General features: G+C 39.4%; 1 protein-coding gene across 7 annotated transcripts in view; it reads right to left on the bottom strand.

The window, feature by feature from the left end:
• Positions 1 to 15,300, bottom strand: part of LOC148860654 (protein transport protein SEC24 A-like) — a 70,269-nt gene that overhangs the window by 17,759 nt on the left and 37,210 nt on the right. For 5 of the 7 annotated variants that reach the window (XM_088984725.1, XM_088984722.1, XM_088984726.1 and 2 more), the window contains one exon: positions 11,679 to 11,919. In XM_088984725.1, coding sequence (XP_088840851.1) covers positions 11,686 to 11,919 — 234 coding nt within the window. In that variant the 3' untranslated portion in view covers positions 11,679 to 11,685. Of the gene's footprint in view, positions 1 to 790; positions 874 to 11,678; positions 11,920 to 15,300 lie in introns of all 7 variants that reach the window. The other 2 variants (XR_016112939.1, XR_016112940.1) reach the window with 1 other exon arrangement.

Genomic DNA, 15,300 nt, shown 5'->3' with positions numbered 1-15,300 from the left:
GAACGTTTACGATCATGGTTATGAGCAAAGGCCACACTTCCAAAAATTTTTAAGGGAATATTTGTCACTAGCCGAGAGTTTGGAAAACAGTCAATGAAAACCTGTATAAGTATTTTAAAATCCAAAATTCGTGTAGGCATTCTGTTAATCAAATAAGTGGATGTTAAAACGGCTTCTCCCCAAAGATACTTAGGAACCTTAGTTTGAAAACTTAGGGCTCTAACAACTTCAAGGAGATGTTTGTTTTTCCTTTCAGCCACCCCATTTTGTTGAGGTATATTATTACACGAACTTTGGTGTACAATTCCTTTCTCAGCCAAAAACTTCCCTAACACATTGTTAAAAAATTCCTTTCCATTATCACTTCGAAAAATTTTAATCTGAGTCTAAAATTGTGTTTAAACCATGTTAGAAATTTGTGAACACAATTTCAGCATCAGAATTCTCTTTTAAAAGGAAAACCCAAGTTACCCTAGTATAATCATCAATAAAAGTAATGAACCACCGTTTTCCAGAAAGAGTTGTTACTCTAGAAGAGCCCCAAACATCACTGTGAATCATGGTAAATGGTTTTGATTTTTTATATGGTTGAGACTGAAAAACAGCACGATGATGTTTTGCTAATTCACAAGATTCACACTTGAAAACTGAATGATTTTTATTCATGAATAACTTGGGAAATAGATGCTTTAAATATTAAAAGCTAGGATGACCTAATCGATAATGCCATAACAAAACTTCATTGTCATTAGAAATAGAGATAGAGCTGAAACAAGTCTGTCGGTCTTGCCTTCCAAAGGTAGATCCTTTATTAAAGAGATAGAGACCACCATCCTGTTTAGCACCTCCAATCATCTTCCCCGAGGTTAAATCCTGAAATTCACAACAAGAAGACTAAAAATGAACTCTACAATTATGATCAAGGGTAAGTTTGTTGACTGATAAGAGATTGTACGATAGGTTAGGAACATGCAGAACATCTTTGAGGTATAGAGAAGGAGAAATAGGTACAGTTCCTTTCCCAGCAATAGTAGCAAAGGAACCATTTGCAATCTTAACCTTTTGATTCCCTGCACAGGGTGTATATAAAGAAAAGAATTGCGAAGTGTCGGTCATAAGATCAATGGCACCTAAATCTAATATCCAAGAGCCATTAGATTTGGTACAAGCAATGGCTGCAGTGAAGAAATTACCTGACTGAGCTAGAGAACAGGATGGGTTAGAGTTTCTTAACGATTGAGATTGAAACATTTTATATAAGTGCTCTATTTGTTCCTTTGTGAAAGGAAGAGACTCTGGGGATGACTGCTGCCCTAGATCCGAGTTGCTTACTTGAAGTGCACAGACATCTCCCCCTGACTTGTTGTCACTGCCTGATTTTTTCTTTCAACCCGCCGGTTTTCCGTGCAGCTTCCAGCAAGTTTCCCGAGTATGCCATGGCTTTCTACAATGATCACACCAAGGCCTCTTCTTTCCTCCTCGTTTATCTACATCTAAGTCTGCACCTCGAGCCACAACAGCAGACCCTTCATTCTTTGTTTTTGTTTCACTAACATTCTTTAACATCACTTGCCGCCATCCCCGAACCTCATCAAGTTCTTTGTTCAAACCAGCCAAGAAGACAAACACACGGCCTCTTTCTATCTTCTTTTTGTACCGAGCACTGTCACTGGGACTTCCCCATTCTTCTTCTTCAAATAAATCCAACTCCTGCCAAACATCCATCATCTCATTATAATAGGCTGTTACTTCACGTTCACCTTGTTGCATCTTCCACATTCGAGTATTCAGTTCAAACAGTTGTGAATGATTGTCCAAATCTGAATAGGTTTCCCTAACAGCTTCCCACACATCACGAGCCGTCGGCAAAAACATGAATGGTTTTCCAACCACCGGATCCATAGAGTTTATCAACCAGGTGGTAACCATAGAGTTTTCAGAACGCCACTACCTGTACTTTGGATCATCAGTTGCTAGTGGTTTCACTTCATTCAAGTAGTCGAGTTTCCCTTTGTCGTCAATCACCAACCGCACGGACTGAGACCACTCAAGATAATTTTTTCCATTCAGTTTGTTAATGGTAATTTGAAGGGAATTCTCAGACAGAGAAAAAGCCACAGGCTGAATACCTCCCTCCGAAGACATCACACCACTGGTAGCATCCGAAGATGTTGAACCTGAGCCAACCATGGTGGCCTTAAAATTCATGATCGAACCCTATGGCTCTGATACCGTGTTGCGAAATACAGAGGGAGAAAAGAAGAAGATTTTCTTTATTGATGATTCAAAACATATTGAGCATACACCTTAAATAAGAAAAGATAGGAGAGACAAACCCCTAGAATTTTTCTCAATCAGGGATTGACTAAATCTTTCCCATAACCCTAGGATCTGACTTTCCTAAATTTATTCAAATCTAATCTTTCCTAAATTTGTTCAAATCACAAATCATATCTTTCTTAATTTGCAGACACATGCCTTCCTGTCTTCCCTTGATTCAGTGTTTATGCCTAGGAATGTTAATGAAGCTCTCCCTAAAACTGAGTGAAAGGCAGCCATGTAGGAGGAAATGGAAGCTTTAATTAAAAATCAAACTTAGAGTGCAGGTGAGTTTTTACAAAGAAATATAAGGCTAATGGTAGTACAGAAAGATACAAGGCAAGATTGGTTGCGGAGGAGTACATATAGACGTATGGAGTGGATTACTTGGGGACTTTTGCTCTTGTGACAAAGATGAGTTCAGTTTGGGTTCTCTCTCTACTTGCAAATTATTCCTGGCCTCTCTTCAAGCTTGATGTTAAGAATGACTTTTACAGTGGAGATTTGTAGGACATAGTGTATATGAGGCTGCCAGTAGGTTTCTAGTGGTGTTGATGGAAGAAAGGTGTGCAAGCTAAAGAAATCATTGTATGGTTTAAAGAAATCACCCAAAGCTTGATTTGATAGGTTCGAGGGAGCTCTAGTTCAGTATCAGAACACTCCCTAGGTTCCATAACCATATTTCTTTAATAATTATCCACAATTTTTATAAGAAAAATATAGACTTCATGTTAAAGTATGGAAAATCAACATATTCATGAGAAGAAAGAAAAGAAAATTCAAAAATATATATACAGGGGCTGAACCCCTATTTTTGGTTTAGGAAGTCGAAAAGAAAAGGTGTTGATTAAACAAAATTTTAAATTCTTCCTTATTGGTTCGGGTTTTGATGTCTTTGAGAGTTCAGTACATTATTTAGCAATGTCTGTGTTGATTAAACCCTAACAAATAAGAAAATAATACAAAGAAATTAGTATATAAGCACACAAAATGAATATTTTAGTTTAATACATCTATTTTATAATTATAATCTCAAAAGAGCATTTTTTTATCAATAATCTCAAAAGAGAATGAATATAAAAGTATTTTATAACACAATATACAAAATTGCTTGGTGATTAAGCAAGGCGAGCCTCCAAGGGTGCCTTGTCACCAAGGCATCCCCTTGCCACCTAGTCACTCTTGACAGTGTTAATAGTATATGTGTATGATATTGTGGTCATTAGTGATGATCTAGAAGAGATAGATATTCTGAAGAAAACAAGAACTTGTAGGAACTTTAGTATTTTCTCGCCATAGAAGTGGTATAGTTCAAGCATGGGATCTTTTTTCACAGTGGAAGTGTGTGTTATATTTGTTACTAAAGATAAAGAAGCTTGGAACTAAATCTATACATAAACCAGCAGATCAGAATCATAGAACTAATGCATCAAATGGTGGGCTAGTTAAGGATGTAGGAAGATATCTCCAATGCAACTAGTGTGGTGAGGTAATAGATGCATGCTCCTCAAACAACACAGTGGGCGGCCACTGATAGGATTCTTGCTTAACCAAAAAAAGCATCATGGACGAGGTACATAATTTCCAAAATCTTGGGCATATTAAACTAGAGGCCTATACAATTGCTGATTGGGCAAAATGTTTGGATTATGTCTACTTCAGGCTTTTGCACCTTCGTTGGGGATAATATGGTTTCTTGGAAAAGTGAAAAAGAGTCTGTAGTGCCCAAATCATGTGCAGAAGCCAAATACAAGTCCATGGCTCAAGGTGTCTCAAGTATTGTGGCTTCAATCCCCACCGGAGGAACTTGGCATTATAGTAGTAGAACAACCGATAATCATATTTCTTTAATAATTTATCCACAATTTTCATAAGAAAAGTATAAACTTCATGTTGAAGTATAGAAAATCAACATATTCCAACATATTCATGAGAAAAAAAAAGAATAAAGAAAAGAATTTTAAAAAATATAGGGGCTGAACCCCTATTTCTGCTATAGGAAAAGAAAAAAAGAAAAGGTGGTTAGAAGAAAATTGGTATAAAGACACACAAAATTAGTAAAGAAAAAGAAATTAAATGTGTTGATTAAACAACATTTAAGTTCTTCCTTACATATTGGTTCAGGTTTTGAAGTCTTTCAGGGTTCAATACAGCATTTAGCAATATTTGTGTTGATTAAAGTATTAAACCCTAAAAAATAAGAAAATAATAAAAATAAATTAATGTATAAACACACAAAATGAATGTTTTAGTTTAAAAATGTCTATGTTAAAACTATAACCTCAAAAACCCGCTATACAAAACCGCTTGGCGATTAGGCGAGGCGAACTTGTTGTTGTTGCTGTTGTTGTTGTTGTTGTTATTCTTATTATTATTATTCTCAGCAACACAGAAAAAAAAATTCAGGATTATCAGCAACACAGAAAAGAAAAATTATTATTCGAAAAATCAGGATACAACAAGAAGTTGTGAAAAGAAAAAACCAGCTTTAGAAAGCTGACCCGATCCAAGATTACATTTGAGCCCAAAAACAGATGTGTTCTTTGTAACCCTTGCTTGGCTAAGCTATCTGCCAAACTATTGGCAGTTCTCCTCACCCATCTCGCTTGGATTGACATGTCCTTTGGTAGCCATTTTTTTTATCAATAACACCATCTTCATTAAATTAAAAGAAAAGAGGAATATGGATATAAAAGGGGAGATAAAATAACTTAGCTCCCCAAAAACAGAAAACAAAGGGAATGCAACGAAGAAAGATTAAAAACTAGCCCAAAAAACAGACTCCCTATTCACTCCTTGCTTGGCCAACCCATCCGCAAATGAGTTGGCACTCCTCTTCACCCAGCTATACCGAATCTCAATGTCCCTAACCCAGCCAATAAGAACTGTTTTTTTTTCATTGTTAAAGTTCCACAAACCACTGTCCTCTGTCTTCAACCAACTAACCACCACCTTTGAATCACCTTCCAGGATCAAACGGCTGATATTTAATTCCTTTGCTCTTCGAATTCCTTCAAGCGCTGTGTTAATGAAGGGGTATTTCGGTCTTTGTACCTGTTGAGAATGTTGATGTGTACTATTATGTTAGTTCAAGTGCCTCTTACTTAAATAAGGGCACTTATGTCTTTTCCAATTATATTAATAATATAATAACAGGTCTAGCCGAAACTAGGGTTAACTTTTTTCCTAATTCGAACCAGACCTTTTCTCTTCTTCTTCCTCTTTCTTCCTTCTTCTTTCCTCTCTTCCTTCTTGTTGTTTACTTTACTTTTCAGATAACAAACAAAACAGACTTCTAGGGCAGGCTGAACTTCAACATGGTATCAGAGCCACATTAAACAAATCAGACTTGCTAGAATTCTACTTTCTGCACATTCGAACTAGGGCTTCTCTTGGATTTCTCAACCGTTGGTTGGAGACTGAGAAAAGGGTTGAAAATGAGTGATTGCCCTCTTCCCTTGGAGGTTTCTATACCTCCAGTGGTGTCGTTGGAGATTGGTTGTTGTGGTTTCTAAGCCCTCCCCTAATTAATGTAGGGATAGTGTGTGTGGTGCAGTGATGTTTCATTCCTTCGTGTGGTTGGCCTTCAAGCGATGAGGTAAGGAGTTTTTTTTATGCATAATTTTTGTTATGGAACACATGAGAGGTGTGGTACAGATCGTATGATGGGTTTTCAGATTGCAGTATGCTAGGGTTTATGCTAGGGTTTATGCTGGTTTGTGTGTGATTCGAAGGGAAGTAGTGTTTACTTAATGGTGAAACTTCTGGTAGCTGTAGAGTAGGGTTTGTGGTGTTACAAGTACGGCTTTCAACCTTTATTATTGCTGAAATCAGTGTGCAGATTTCGATGAAATGTTTGTGTGCAGTGTGCAGTGTGCAGTGTGTAGTGCTCAGGATTCAATGATAAGGGAATTCGGCAATGGCAGATAACAGTGATAGTAAACCTAGTGTGATGATATCTACTGACTACCTGAATGTCCAAATGACCTCCATTAAACTGAATGGAGAGAATTATGTCCCTTGGGCCAAGTTTGTAGAGGTTTTTCTGAAGGCGAAGAAGAAGGTAAAGCACATAAGAGAGGAGAAACCCCCCACTAATTCTCAGGAGTACGAAGACTGGGAACAGGAAGATGCATAGATCATCACATGGTTGTGGAACAGTATGAAACCCAGAATTAGTGTGAACTTCATGTTTCTTGACACAACCAAAGAGGTGTGGGATCATGCTAAGAAATTGTATTCTGGTCAAGATAATACTACTAGGGTATATCAACTGTATCAGGAATACTTCAATCTGCAACAGGGAAATCAAAGTCTTGAGGAGTACTATGCCAGTATGAGAAATATCTGTAATGAGTTAAATGTCTATCATCCTCTCACTTCTGATGCCAAGGTCCTTTGTCTGAAAGTGTTCCTGTAGGAATGTCTTCAATCTGTCAATGCCCATTTTATCATTCCCAGTCACAACGATATCACTTACATACACCACCAGTAGTATTTTGCCTGTCGGAGAGTCATGACTGAAGACAGAGTGATCAACTTGGCACTATTTCATACCAAACTTCCTGACCACCTCACTGAACCTACCAAACCATGCTCGAGGGGACTGTTTAAGTCCATATATAGCCTTCTTAAGACTGCATACCTTGTGTATCCGTCACGTGTATACACATCGCCCACGTGTACCGACTGCGACTCCTCCGGCTTCATCACCGTCGACAGATCCAGCTCCAAATCCGACACCAGCCTCCGACTTTGATCTTCCTATTGCCTCACAGAAGGTAAACGCACCTGCACCCTTCACCCTATTTCCAATTTTGTTTCCCTTACTCACCTCTCTGCCTCCCATCGCCAGTTCATCTCTTTGTCATCCTCAGTGGTTGTTCCTAAGGATGTCCAGGAAACCCTTACCTCTCCAGAGTGGTGTCATGCTATGGAAGAAGAGCTCTCTGCCCTCCATCATAATCACACTTGGGAACTCACCGCTCTTCCTCCTGGGAAGCAGGCTACCGGTTGTAAGTGGGTGTATACCGTTAAGTACTTGCCAGATGGTCGTGTTGAGCGCCTGAAGGCGTGGATGGTTGCAAAAGGGTACTCCCAAACCTATGGCATTGACTACACAGAGACATTCTCCCCGGTTGCTAAGATAGGGTCAGTTCGTGTTGTCATCTCCCTTGCAGCTATGTATGATTGGCCTCTATATCAACTAGATATCAAAAATGCCTTTTTGCATGGTGATTTGCTCGAGGAGGTCTACATGGAGCAACCACCAGGGTTTGTTGCTCAAGGGGAGGATGGTAAGGTAATGCAGACTTAAGAAGGCTATATATGGACTTAAACAGTCCCCTTGAGCATGGTTTGGCAGGTTCAGTGAGGTGGTCAAGAAGTTTGGTATGAAACAGTGCCAAGTTGATCACTCTGCCTTGAGTCATGACTCTTCGGCAAGCAAAATACTACCCGTGGTGTATGTAAATGATATCGTTGTGACTAGGAATGATAAAATGGGCATTGACAGATTAGAGGCATTCCTACAGGAACACTTTCAGACAAAGGACCTTGGCAAATTGAAATACTTTTTGGGCATAGAGGTAGCAAGATCTAGGCATGGCATTAATTTGTGTCAGAGGAAATATGTGCTTGATTTACTAGAAGAAACAAGTTACTAAACCGACTGAGACACCTATGGAAACAAATACGAGGCTGAGCAGTGATATAGGTGAAGTATTTGAAGACCCTGGCAGATACCGACGACTTGTAGGCAAACTAAACTACCTAACCATTACTCGGCCAGATATTTCATTTGTGGTTAGTGTGGTGAGTTAGTTCATGCAGAAACCTTTGGTCCCACATTAGAATGCAGTGCTAAGGATTGTGAGGTACTTGAAAGGAGCTCCTAGTCGTGGTTTGCTGTACAAATGTGGCAGAAAACTAGAAGTGGAAGGATACACCAATGCTGATTGGGCAGGTTCCATGTCTGATAGACGGTCTACCACAAACTATTGCACCTTTCTGGGGGGTAACCTGGTAATGTGGAAAAGTAAGAAGCAAATAGTTGTGGCAAGAAGCAGTGCAAAAGCAGATTATAGGGCCATGGCACATACTGCTTGTGAATTAATGTGGCTAAGGAACCTTCTACAGGAAATAGGATATGACATCAATACTCCAATGAAGCTCTATTGAGACAATCAAGCAACGGTTCATATCTCTTCCAATCCGGTGTTCCATGAAAGAACCAAGCACATCGAAGTTGATTGTCATTTTGTGAGAGAAAAGGTGCTGAATGGAGTGATAGAGGCTGCATATGTTAATACGAGAAACCAGTGGGCAGACTTGTTTACAAAAGGTTTGAGTCGGGGAGAGTGGACTACATATGTAACAAGCTGGGAATATATGATATATACTCACCAGCTTGAAGGGGAGTGTTAGTGAAGGGGTACTTCGGTCTTTGTACCTGTTGAGAATGCTGATGTGTACTATTATGTTAGTTCGAGTGCCTCTTACTTAAATAAGGGCACTTATGTCTTTTCCAATTATATTAATAATATAATAACAGGTCTGGCCGAAACTAGGGTTAACTTTTTTCCTAATTTGAACCAGACCTTTTCTCTTCTTCTTCCTCTTTCTTCCTTCTTCTTTCCTCTCTTCCTTCTTGTTGTTTACTTTACTTTTCATCTAACAAACAAAACAAACTTCTAGGGCAGGCCGAACTTCAACCCACTGCAAGGATTTTAGCCCTAAGAGAATCACCTTCTCTAATAGGGCCAGAGAATAAAGCAGTAACAATCCCTTCCACATTCCTAAAGACTCCTCCAATCCCAGAGGACCCTGGATTCCTTACATTGTTGCCATCAAAATTCAGCTTTATAAAGCCTGAGGGGGGAGGGGACCAAAACGGACAAAGAGTCCTCTTACATCTAGCAATGGAAGCAATCTCTTTCCAGTTTCTTAGCAAGTCATCCACAGGAAAATCTGAAAACAACTGCATAGATTAGCCAGGGGACAGCCCTTAAAAGGATTCGATCTAACAATTCTTCCAATGTTCTTTCCTTGTCGGAAAAAATGTTTCTTTCTTCCCACAATGACCAGGATATCGCTGCCCTAATACACCTCCACATAGTCTTCCCTCGCTTCCTAGGCCAACTGAAAAAAGGAGAAAACAAACATCGGATAGTCTCCAGAGGATACCAAGAACACCCAAAACAGGAGAAAATCCACTCCCAAACAGTTTTAGCTGCCTTACAAGAGACCATGAGGTGGTACTCAAATTCCCCATCAGCTTTACAAAGAGCACATCTATTAGGAAGTACACAATAATTGGGTCTCTTTCTCTGAAGTAAGTCTAAAGTGTTGATTCTTTCCAGGAAAATTTCCCAACAAAAAAAACCAACCCGAGGAGTAATAGGCCTGCTCCAAATTTCCTTAACTGGAAAGGACAACCCAAAGGGGATAGGAGGTTGAGTTAAGGTTTCAAAGAAAGAAGCACAAGAAAAGGTACCAGAGCTAAAAAGGCTCCAAAATCTGGTGTCTTCCTTAGCAGGGTTTAGGAAGACAATCTCAAGGGAGGCTAGCAAAGTTACCAAGCTATCCATGTTTGTATCCCTAATTGCCTTACGCAGGCCAAGGTTGGCTGAAGGGACCAAGAAAGATGATATGGGTTCATTTTTCAAGTCTGATAGAGCATACAAGGAAGGAAACCGGTCCTTTAGAGGAGAATCCCTGACCCAAAGTTGTTCCCAGAATTTTATTCGGTTACTAGAGTTTAGACCATACATGATCCAAGGGGAGAAAACTGGAAGCAAATTGTGAATGGATTTCCAAGGAGAAGCAGCTGAAGCCCTTGCCAAGATTCCAGAATCCTAGCCATTGTCTTCCAACCCATGAATGCTAGCCACAATCTTAGTCCACAATTTATCCATTTCCAAAGAAAACCTCCACAACCACTTCCCTAGTAGAGCCATTTTCCTTTTCTTGAAATTACCAATCCCAAGACCTCCTAGTTTTTTACACCTAGTGACCACCTCCCAACTCACCCTATGATCTCTCTTCTCCTCTCTAGGCTCCCAGAGAAAGTTCCTTATTAATTTTTCCAAAAGATTTGAAACCTTTGAGGGGATCTTAAACACTAACAGATAGTAGATAGGCAGATAGGTTAGCTAGGGTAGACCTAATGAGAGTGACTCTCCCACCTAAAGAAAGATAATTTCTCTTTCAGGCCACCAGCCTCTTCTCAAACTTTTCCACTACCGGAGCCCAAAAGCTAACACTCTTAGGATTATCTCCTAAAGGGAGGCCCAAATATGTCAGGGGCCAATCCGAAGTTGCACAACCTAGCTCACCTACAAATTCCCTTAGGTCCCTTTAGTTCACATTCACTCCCACCACACAACTCTTATCGAAGTTTACTTTGAGGTTAGATATCTGCTCAAAGAGTTGTATTGTCAACCCAACGCATTCACTCCCGCCACACAACCACAGTCCCATTCACCAGGATAGAATAATGACAAGTCTTAACACAGCCCCAGATCCACTTACACCACCTGTCTCCAAAACCAAAACTCCTCAACACCTCCATCAAAAAAGACCAATCAACCAAATCATAAGCCTTCTCCAAATCCAATTTGCAAACTACTCCCTTCTTCTTTGACTTCCTAAAGCTCTCCAAGGAGATCCTCTTCTTGGTAGCCATTTAAATCTCCTGAATTCACTCCTCAAATGCCATGTCACCCCCTCCCCTTTCTGCAGCCATTTTACCACATTTTTCGAGTCTCCCTCAATGATCAGAGGGCACAGGCTGCAACCCATTATCTTTACTTATAGCAGTTCTAGTTATAGCCACCTCAGTAAGGGTATTATTGTCCTTTTACACAAATTTATATTTTTTAATATAAAAAAATACTAATGACAGTCACAGCCAGAACACTTTTTGGCACCCCTTCTCCAATCTTTTCTTCTTCTTCCTTCTCCAAGAACTTTCTGCTACTTTCTCTTATTTTTTTCCCTGTTTCTACTTTCTACTGCTGTTTTTATTATGTCGTTGTTATATGAGCTGGGCCCTTAATGTGCTTTGTTAGTTCTTATTTTATTATGCAGTCGCCCACTATGGGCATATTTGTCCTACTCTTCATTGTAACCACTCTCATATAATGAATAGAATTGGTGCACATCCCATTCAGTTTTTCTCCCCAAAATTACAACTCTTTTTATTATTTTTCTCTTATAATTTTTCATTTCTGCCTTCAGATCTGAATTAAGTCAACTAATATAAAACATTTCTACAATTTTCTTCAACTAATTTATGTATCAAGCAAGGCCTACTTAGGAGAAAAGAAAGAAATAAACTAATTTAAAATTCAGTATACCTCCATATTATGCACTTTGTTGAATTTGCCGGTGTATTTGCAGCATCCAGTCGACATACCCACTGGTTCCACAACTCTGGTCCTCCAAAAGGTTTGCAAACAGCAGGAAAGCTTCTCTTGGTTGTTCCCCTTGTCTTAAGAGCTGGGGCAGCTGATAGTAGTAAGGGTTGCTTTCCCTGAATCTCTTCAGTATCCCTATTAGCTTCTTTGACATCTCATTATCTCTCTCAAAAAGACTAACCTGAATTGCGAGATCAAAAAGGTTAGGAAGGTCAACAAACCAAAGCACAAGCCAAAAGGGAATAAAGACGAAAGAAGTGTGAATTTTAAATTAGTTCATGATTATCATTGGATGATCCAGTTACAATTTCTGAGAGATATCCCTACTCACTGACAACATCAAATATATAGATAAAGCTAAAATCCTTTAAGACATATTTAAGAGGCATGGACCAACAAAATAAGCCACTTATATCAAGAGACATGAGTCAACAAATATCAAAATAGCTCATGAAGATATTTACAAGAAAAATAATTCTGAAACTATTCCATCAGTAACCTGACCAAACAACTATATTAATGCAAAAAGATGGAAAGATATAATCCTCTGGCTCCACATGCAACAAGGAGCAAGAACCAAATCTCTCATAGGAAAGCATGCAATAACATAAATTTTGATTTAAGATATATCAAGGGTGCCACATAGCCTGTCATAATGACATTATTCTGGTGCAGAAAACCCCCAAAGCAAATCTGCTCTCCCCAACCCTCCTCCAGCTAAGCTTTCTGCTAGAGAACTAGAGTATCTCAACACTGATTTGATTTACAGTTCACCCTAAATTACAAATATGCAGCCTCTTATGATGCCCAAAAATCCAAGACTCAATATGTTAAGCACTGAACCACACAATCACTATCCAGGAGTCTCCCTCAATCTCCATATGCTGAAAACCCACCCATGCTCATAATAAATTGCAATCGTTGTAATAGGCTTTCAACATCTGCTCTAAGGAAATCTTCCAAAACCAATGGAGCCCTAGAAAACTAGCAAAACATCACTTGTTGGATCCCTAAAAACTTCTATTCCTTATGGTCCTTGACTTTTTAATGAAACAACTATCAAACTTGATATTTCTTTTTCATTGAGGTGAAAGCATGGTTCACAATATTTGTGATATTGGCAAACTATCCCCGAAATATTTCCATTTTGCTAGGTTGCAATAGGAAGTTTTCTAGCAATCTTTTTTTCCAAATATCTCCAATATTTTTCCAATATGTAAGCAATAATTCAGATTTCATTGGTACACTATATAAGGTTTAAAATTTTTTTGATCAATAACTCTGAAATGATTTCATTAATTAGAAAAATTAAGAATACAACAAGTTGAAAAAGATACCAGCTATAGTAAGATGACCCAAAACAGAATTATAAATGTGCCCAAAACATGTGTTCTTTGAACCCCTTGCTTGTCTAAGCTATCTGCTAAACTGTGGGCAGATCTCCAAACCCATCCCACCTGGATTGACATGTCCTTTGACAACCATTTAAATCTTTCGAATCCATTCTTCAGCTGCCATGTCATCCCTTCCCCTTTCTGCAACCATTTTATAACAGTTTTTGAGTCTCCCTCAATGATCAGTCTATTAATACCCAACTCTTTAGCCTTCTCAACCCCATATGTTGCAGAGAGAAACTCGGCCCTTGCCACATCACCCTACTCCATAGGACCGGAGTAAAGAGCAATAATGTTTCCATCTTCTGTTAGACAGTGTATGCCCTTAGCTCCAATCAGAATGATGTACATTATGACATTTAATGTAAATGAATAAAGTACATATTTGATTCATGTTATTATGGTGTGTTTCTGTGTAATACCCTTAAACTGGATACATATGAGACTCGTGTTAGTTTAGAATCTTCATAGCCGTTGGATAGATCTGGGGAGATTTATCCTGCCAAGGCTAACACTGATGTGCCGCCAAGTTGGTTGGGGTGGCTTGTCTTAGCTGCTAGGGTGAGACCTGAGGTACATGCAGTGTGGGTTTTTCTTGAAACCCTGAACTGGACCAAATTTCAATATTGCCCTGGACTTTGGATATAGATGGGCAAAACCGGAATGTTACACCTGACCCATAAACTCGATTATGGTACTGCACTAGGTATCGGATTGGGCTGTCTTTGATATGCCAATCAGTGAGATCTGGTCAAAACCTGGGGTATATTGAGAGTCCAAGAATTCACCTGAGTGGGTGATCATAGTGACAGGATCAGCCCCTTTGTCGGACAAAGTGAATGATCGGGGAATGCACTCTCTGGTGGAAACCTAAACTGCCGGGCAGTGGATTTCAAAAGTGTTTGAAATTTGTTTTGCAAAATATATTAATATAAAGTTATACTTATATATTATGGTTTCACAAATTGTTTGCAAAAGGTTTTAATTCTCGGCATCCATGTGAGTAGAGAGTGCAGCACTGTACCTTGCAGCCAAGGGAGAGGTCCTCTCTTTTCGGGTAGTGTTTGATCATTATGGGCTGAGAGGTTAAGTGTAAGACCATTGAGGGTAATACCTGATGGGCTAATCTTGCATCTGCCCACAGTCCTTGGGTTTTTATAAGGTGGCTTGACCCAAGTACCATTTAGTGTAAATGTTGGGCCCATTAAGAGCCCATGGTGATGGACTCAAGGGTTCACTGTCTTCTACAGTGAATTCGGCCAGGCCTTGTAACAGAGGCTTGGCTGAACCCATGTGGTTGATGTGTAGATCAATGTTTGGGTCTCACCCCATACAAGGATATCCAGCTGGGCAGCAATTTGGAGGATAAGTGAGCCGATAGACTTAATGGGCCTAAAGCCCAATTCGAACCGGCTTAATGAGATTAATTAAAAGGGGGCGGTTCTGGGATTTAGACCAGCAGATAGGATAAGGGGTTATCCCTATCCACTCAAAGAGTCCAAATCCAAATAAAGATTTGGATCAAGAAACTTCTAATTAGATTAGAAGGGCTGATCTTTATCTGCATATAAGATAAGGGATTATCCTTATCACTTAAAGAGAGTCCAGATCCAAATACAAGATTTGGATTAGGAAACTCCTAATGGGATTAAGAGAACCTCTCTTTAAGGCTATAAATAGGAGAGTAGGGCGAACCCTCAGAACGCAATAGAAATCATCTAAGTGACTGCTGATTTCCAGAGAGAGACAACACAGTTTGACTGCACTGTCTCCTTCTCTCCTACTCTTGCCACCATACCAGTTCGATCTCCATCTGTGGGAGCGATCAAGAAGAGTTCTTGATATTACCTTTTGGCAGAAAAGGTAATTTGAAGTCGTGCTCACTAGCCCTCCATCAGATTCTTGCTAAAGAATTTTGTTCTTGCTGAAGAACCATCCTGTCGATTCTGCTTCATCCTGCACCGTGTCATCTTAGGTAGAAGCAGTCTTTGGATCTTTCCCTGGGCGTGAACACCTTCATTGGAGGTCATTACTACTTCGTATCAGGTATATCCCTCCACTGCCTTTTGGTTTCAGATCTGGTTTGGTTTAGGTTCAAGATTGATCCTTATAAATGCAGTTTTCTAAAATAAGGAATGTGATTCCCACATGGGGGAGATAAATTTTTG

The sequence above is a fragment of the Nelumbo lutea genome, chromosome 4 (assembly GCF_056320005.1).
Source record: "Nelumbo lutea isolate HS-2025 chromosome 4, American lotus-T2T, whole genome shotgun sequence".
NCBI classification, from domain to species: Eukaryota; Viridiplantae; Streptophyta; class Magnoliopsida; order Proteales; family Nelumbonaceae; genus Nelumbo; species Nelumbo lutea.
This window is presented reverse-complemented; position numbering and strand designations above follow the sequence as displayed.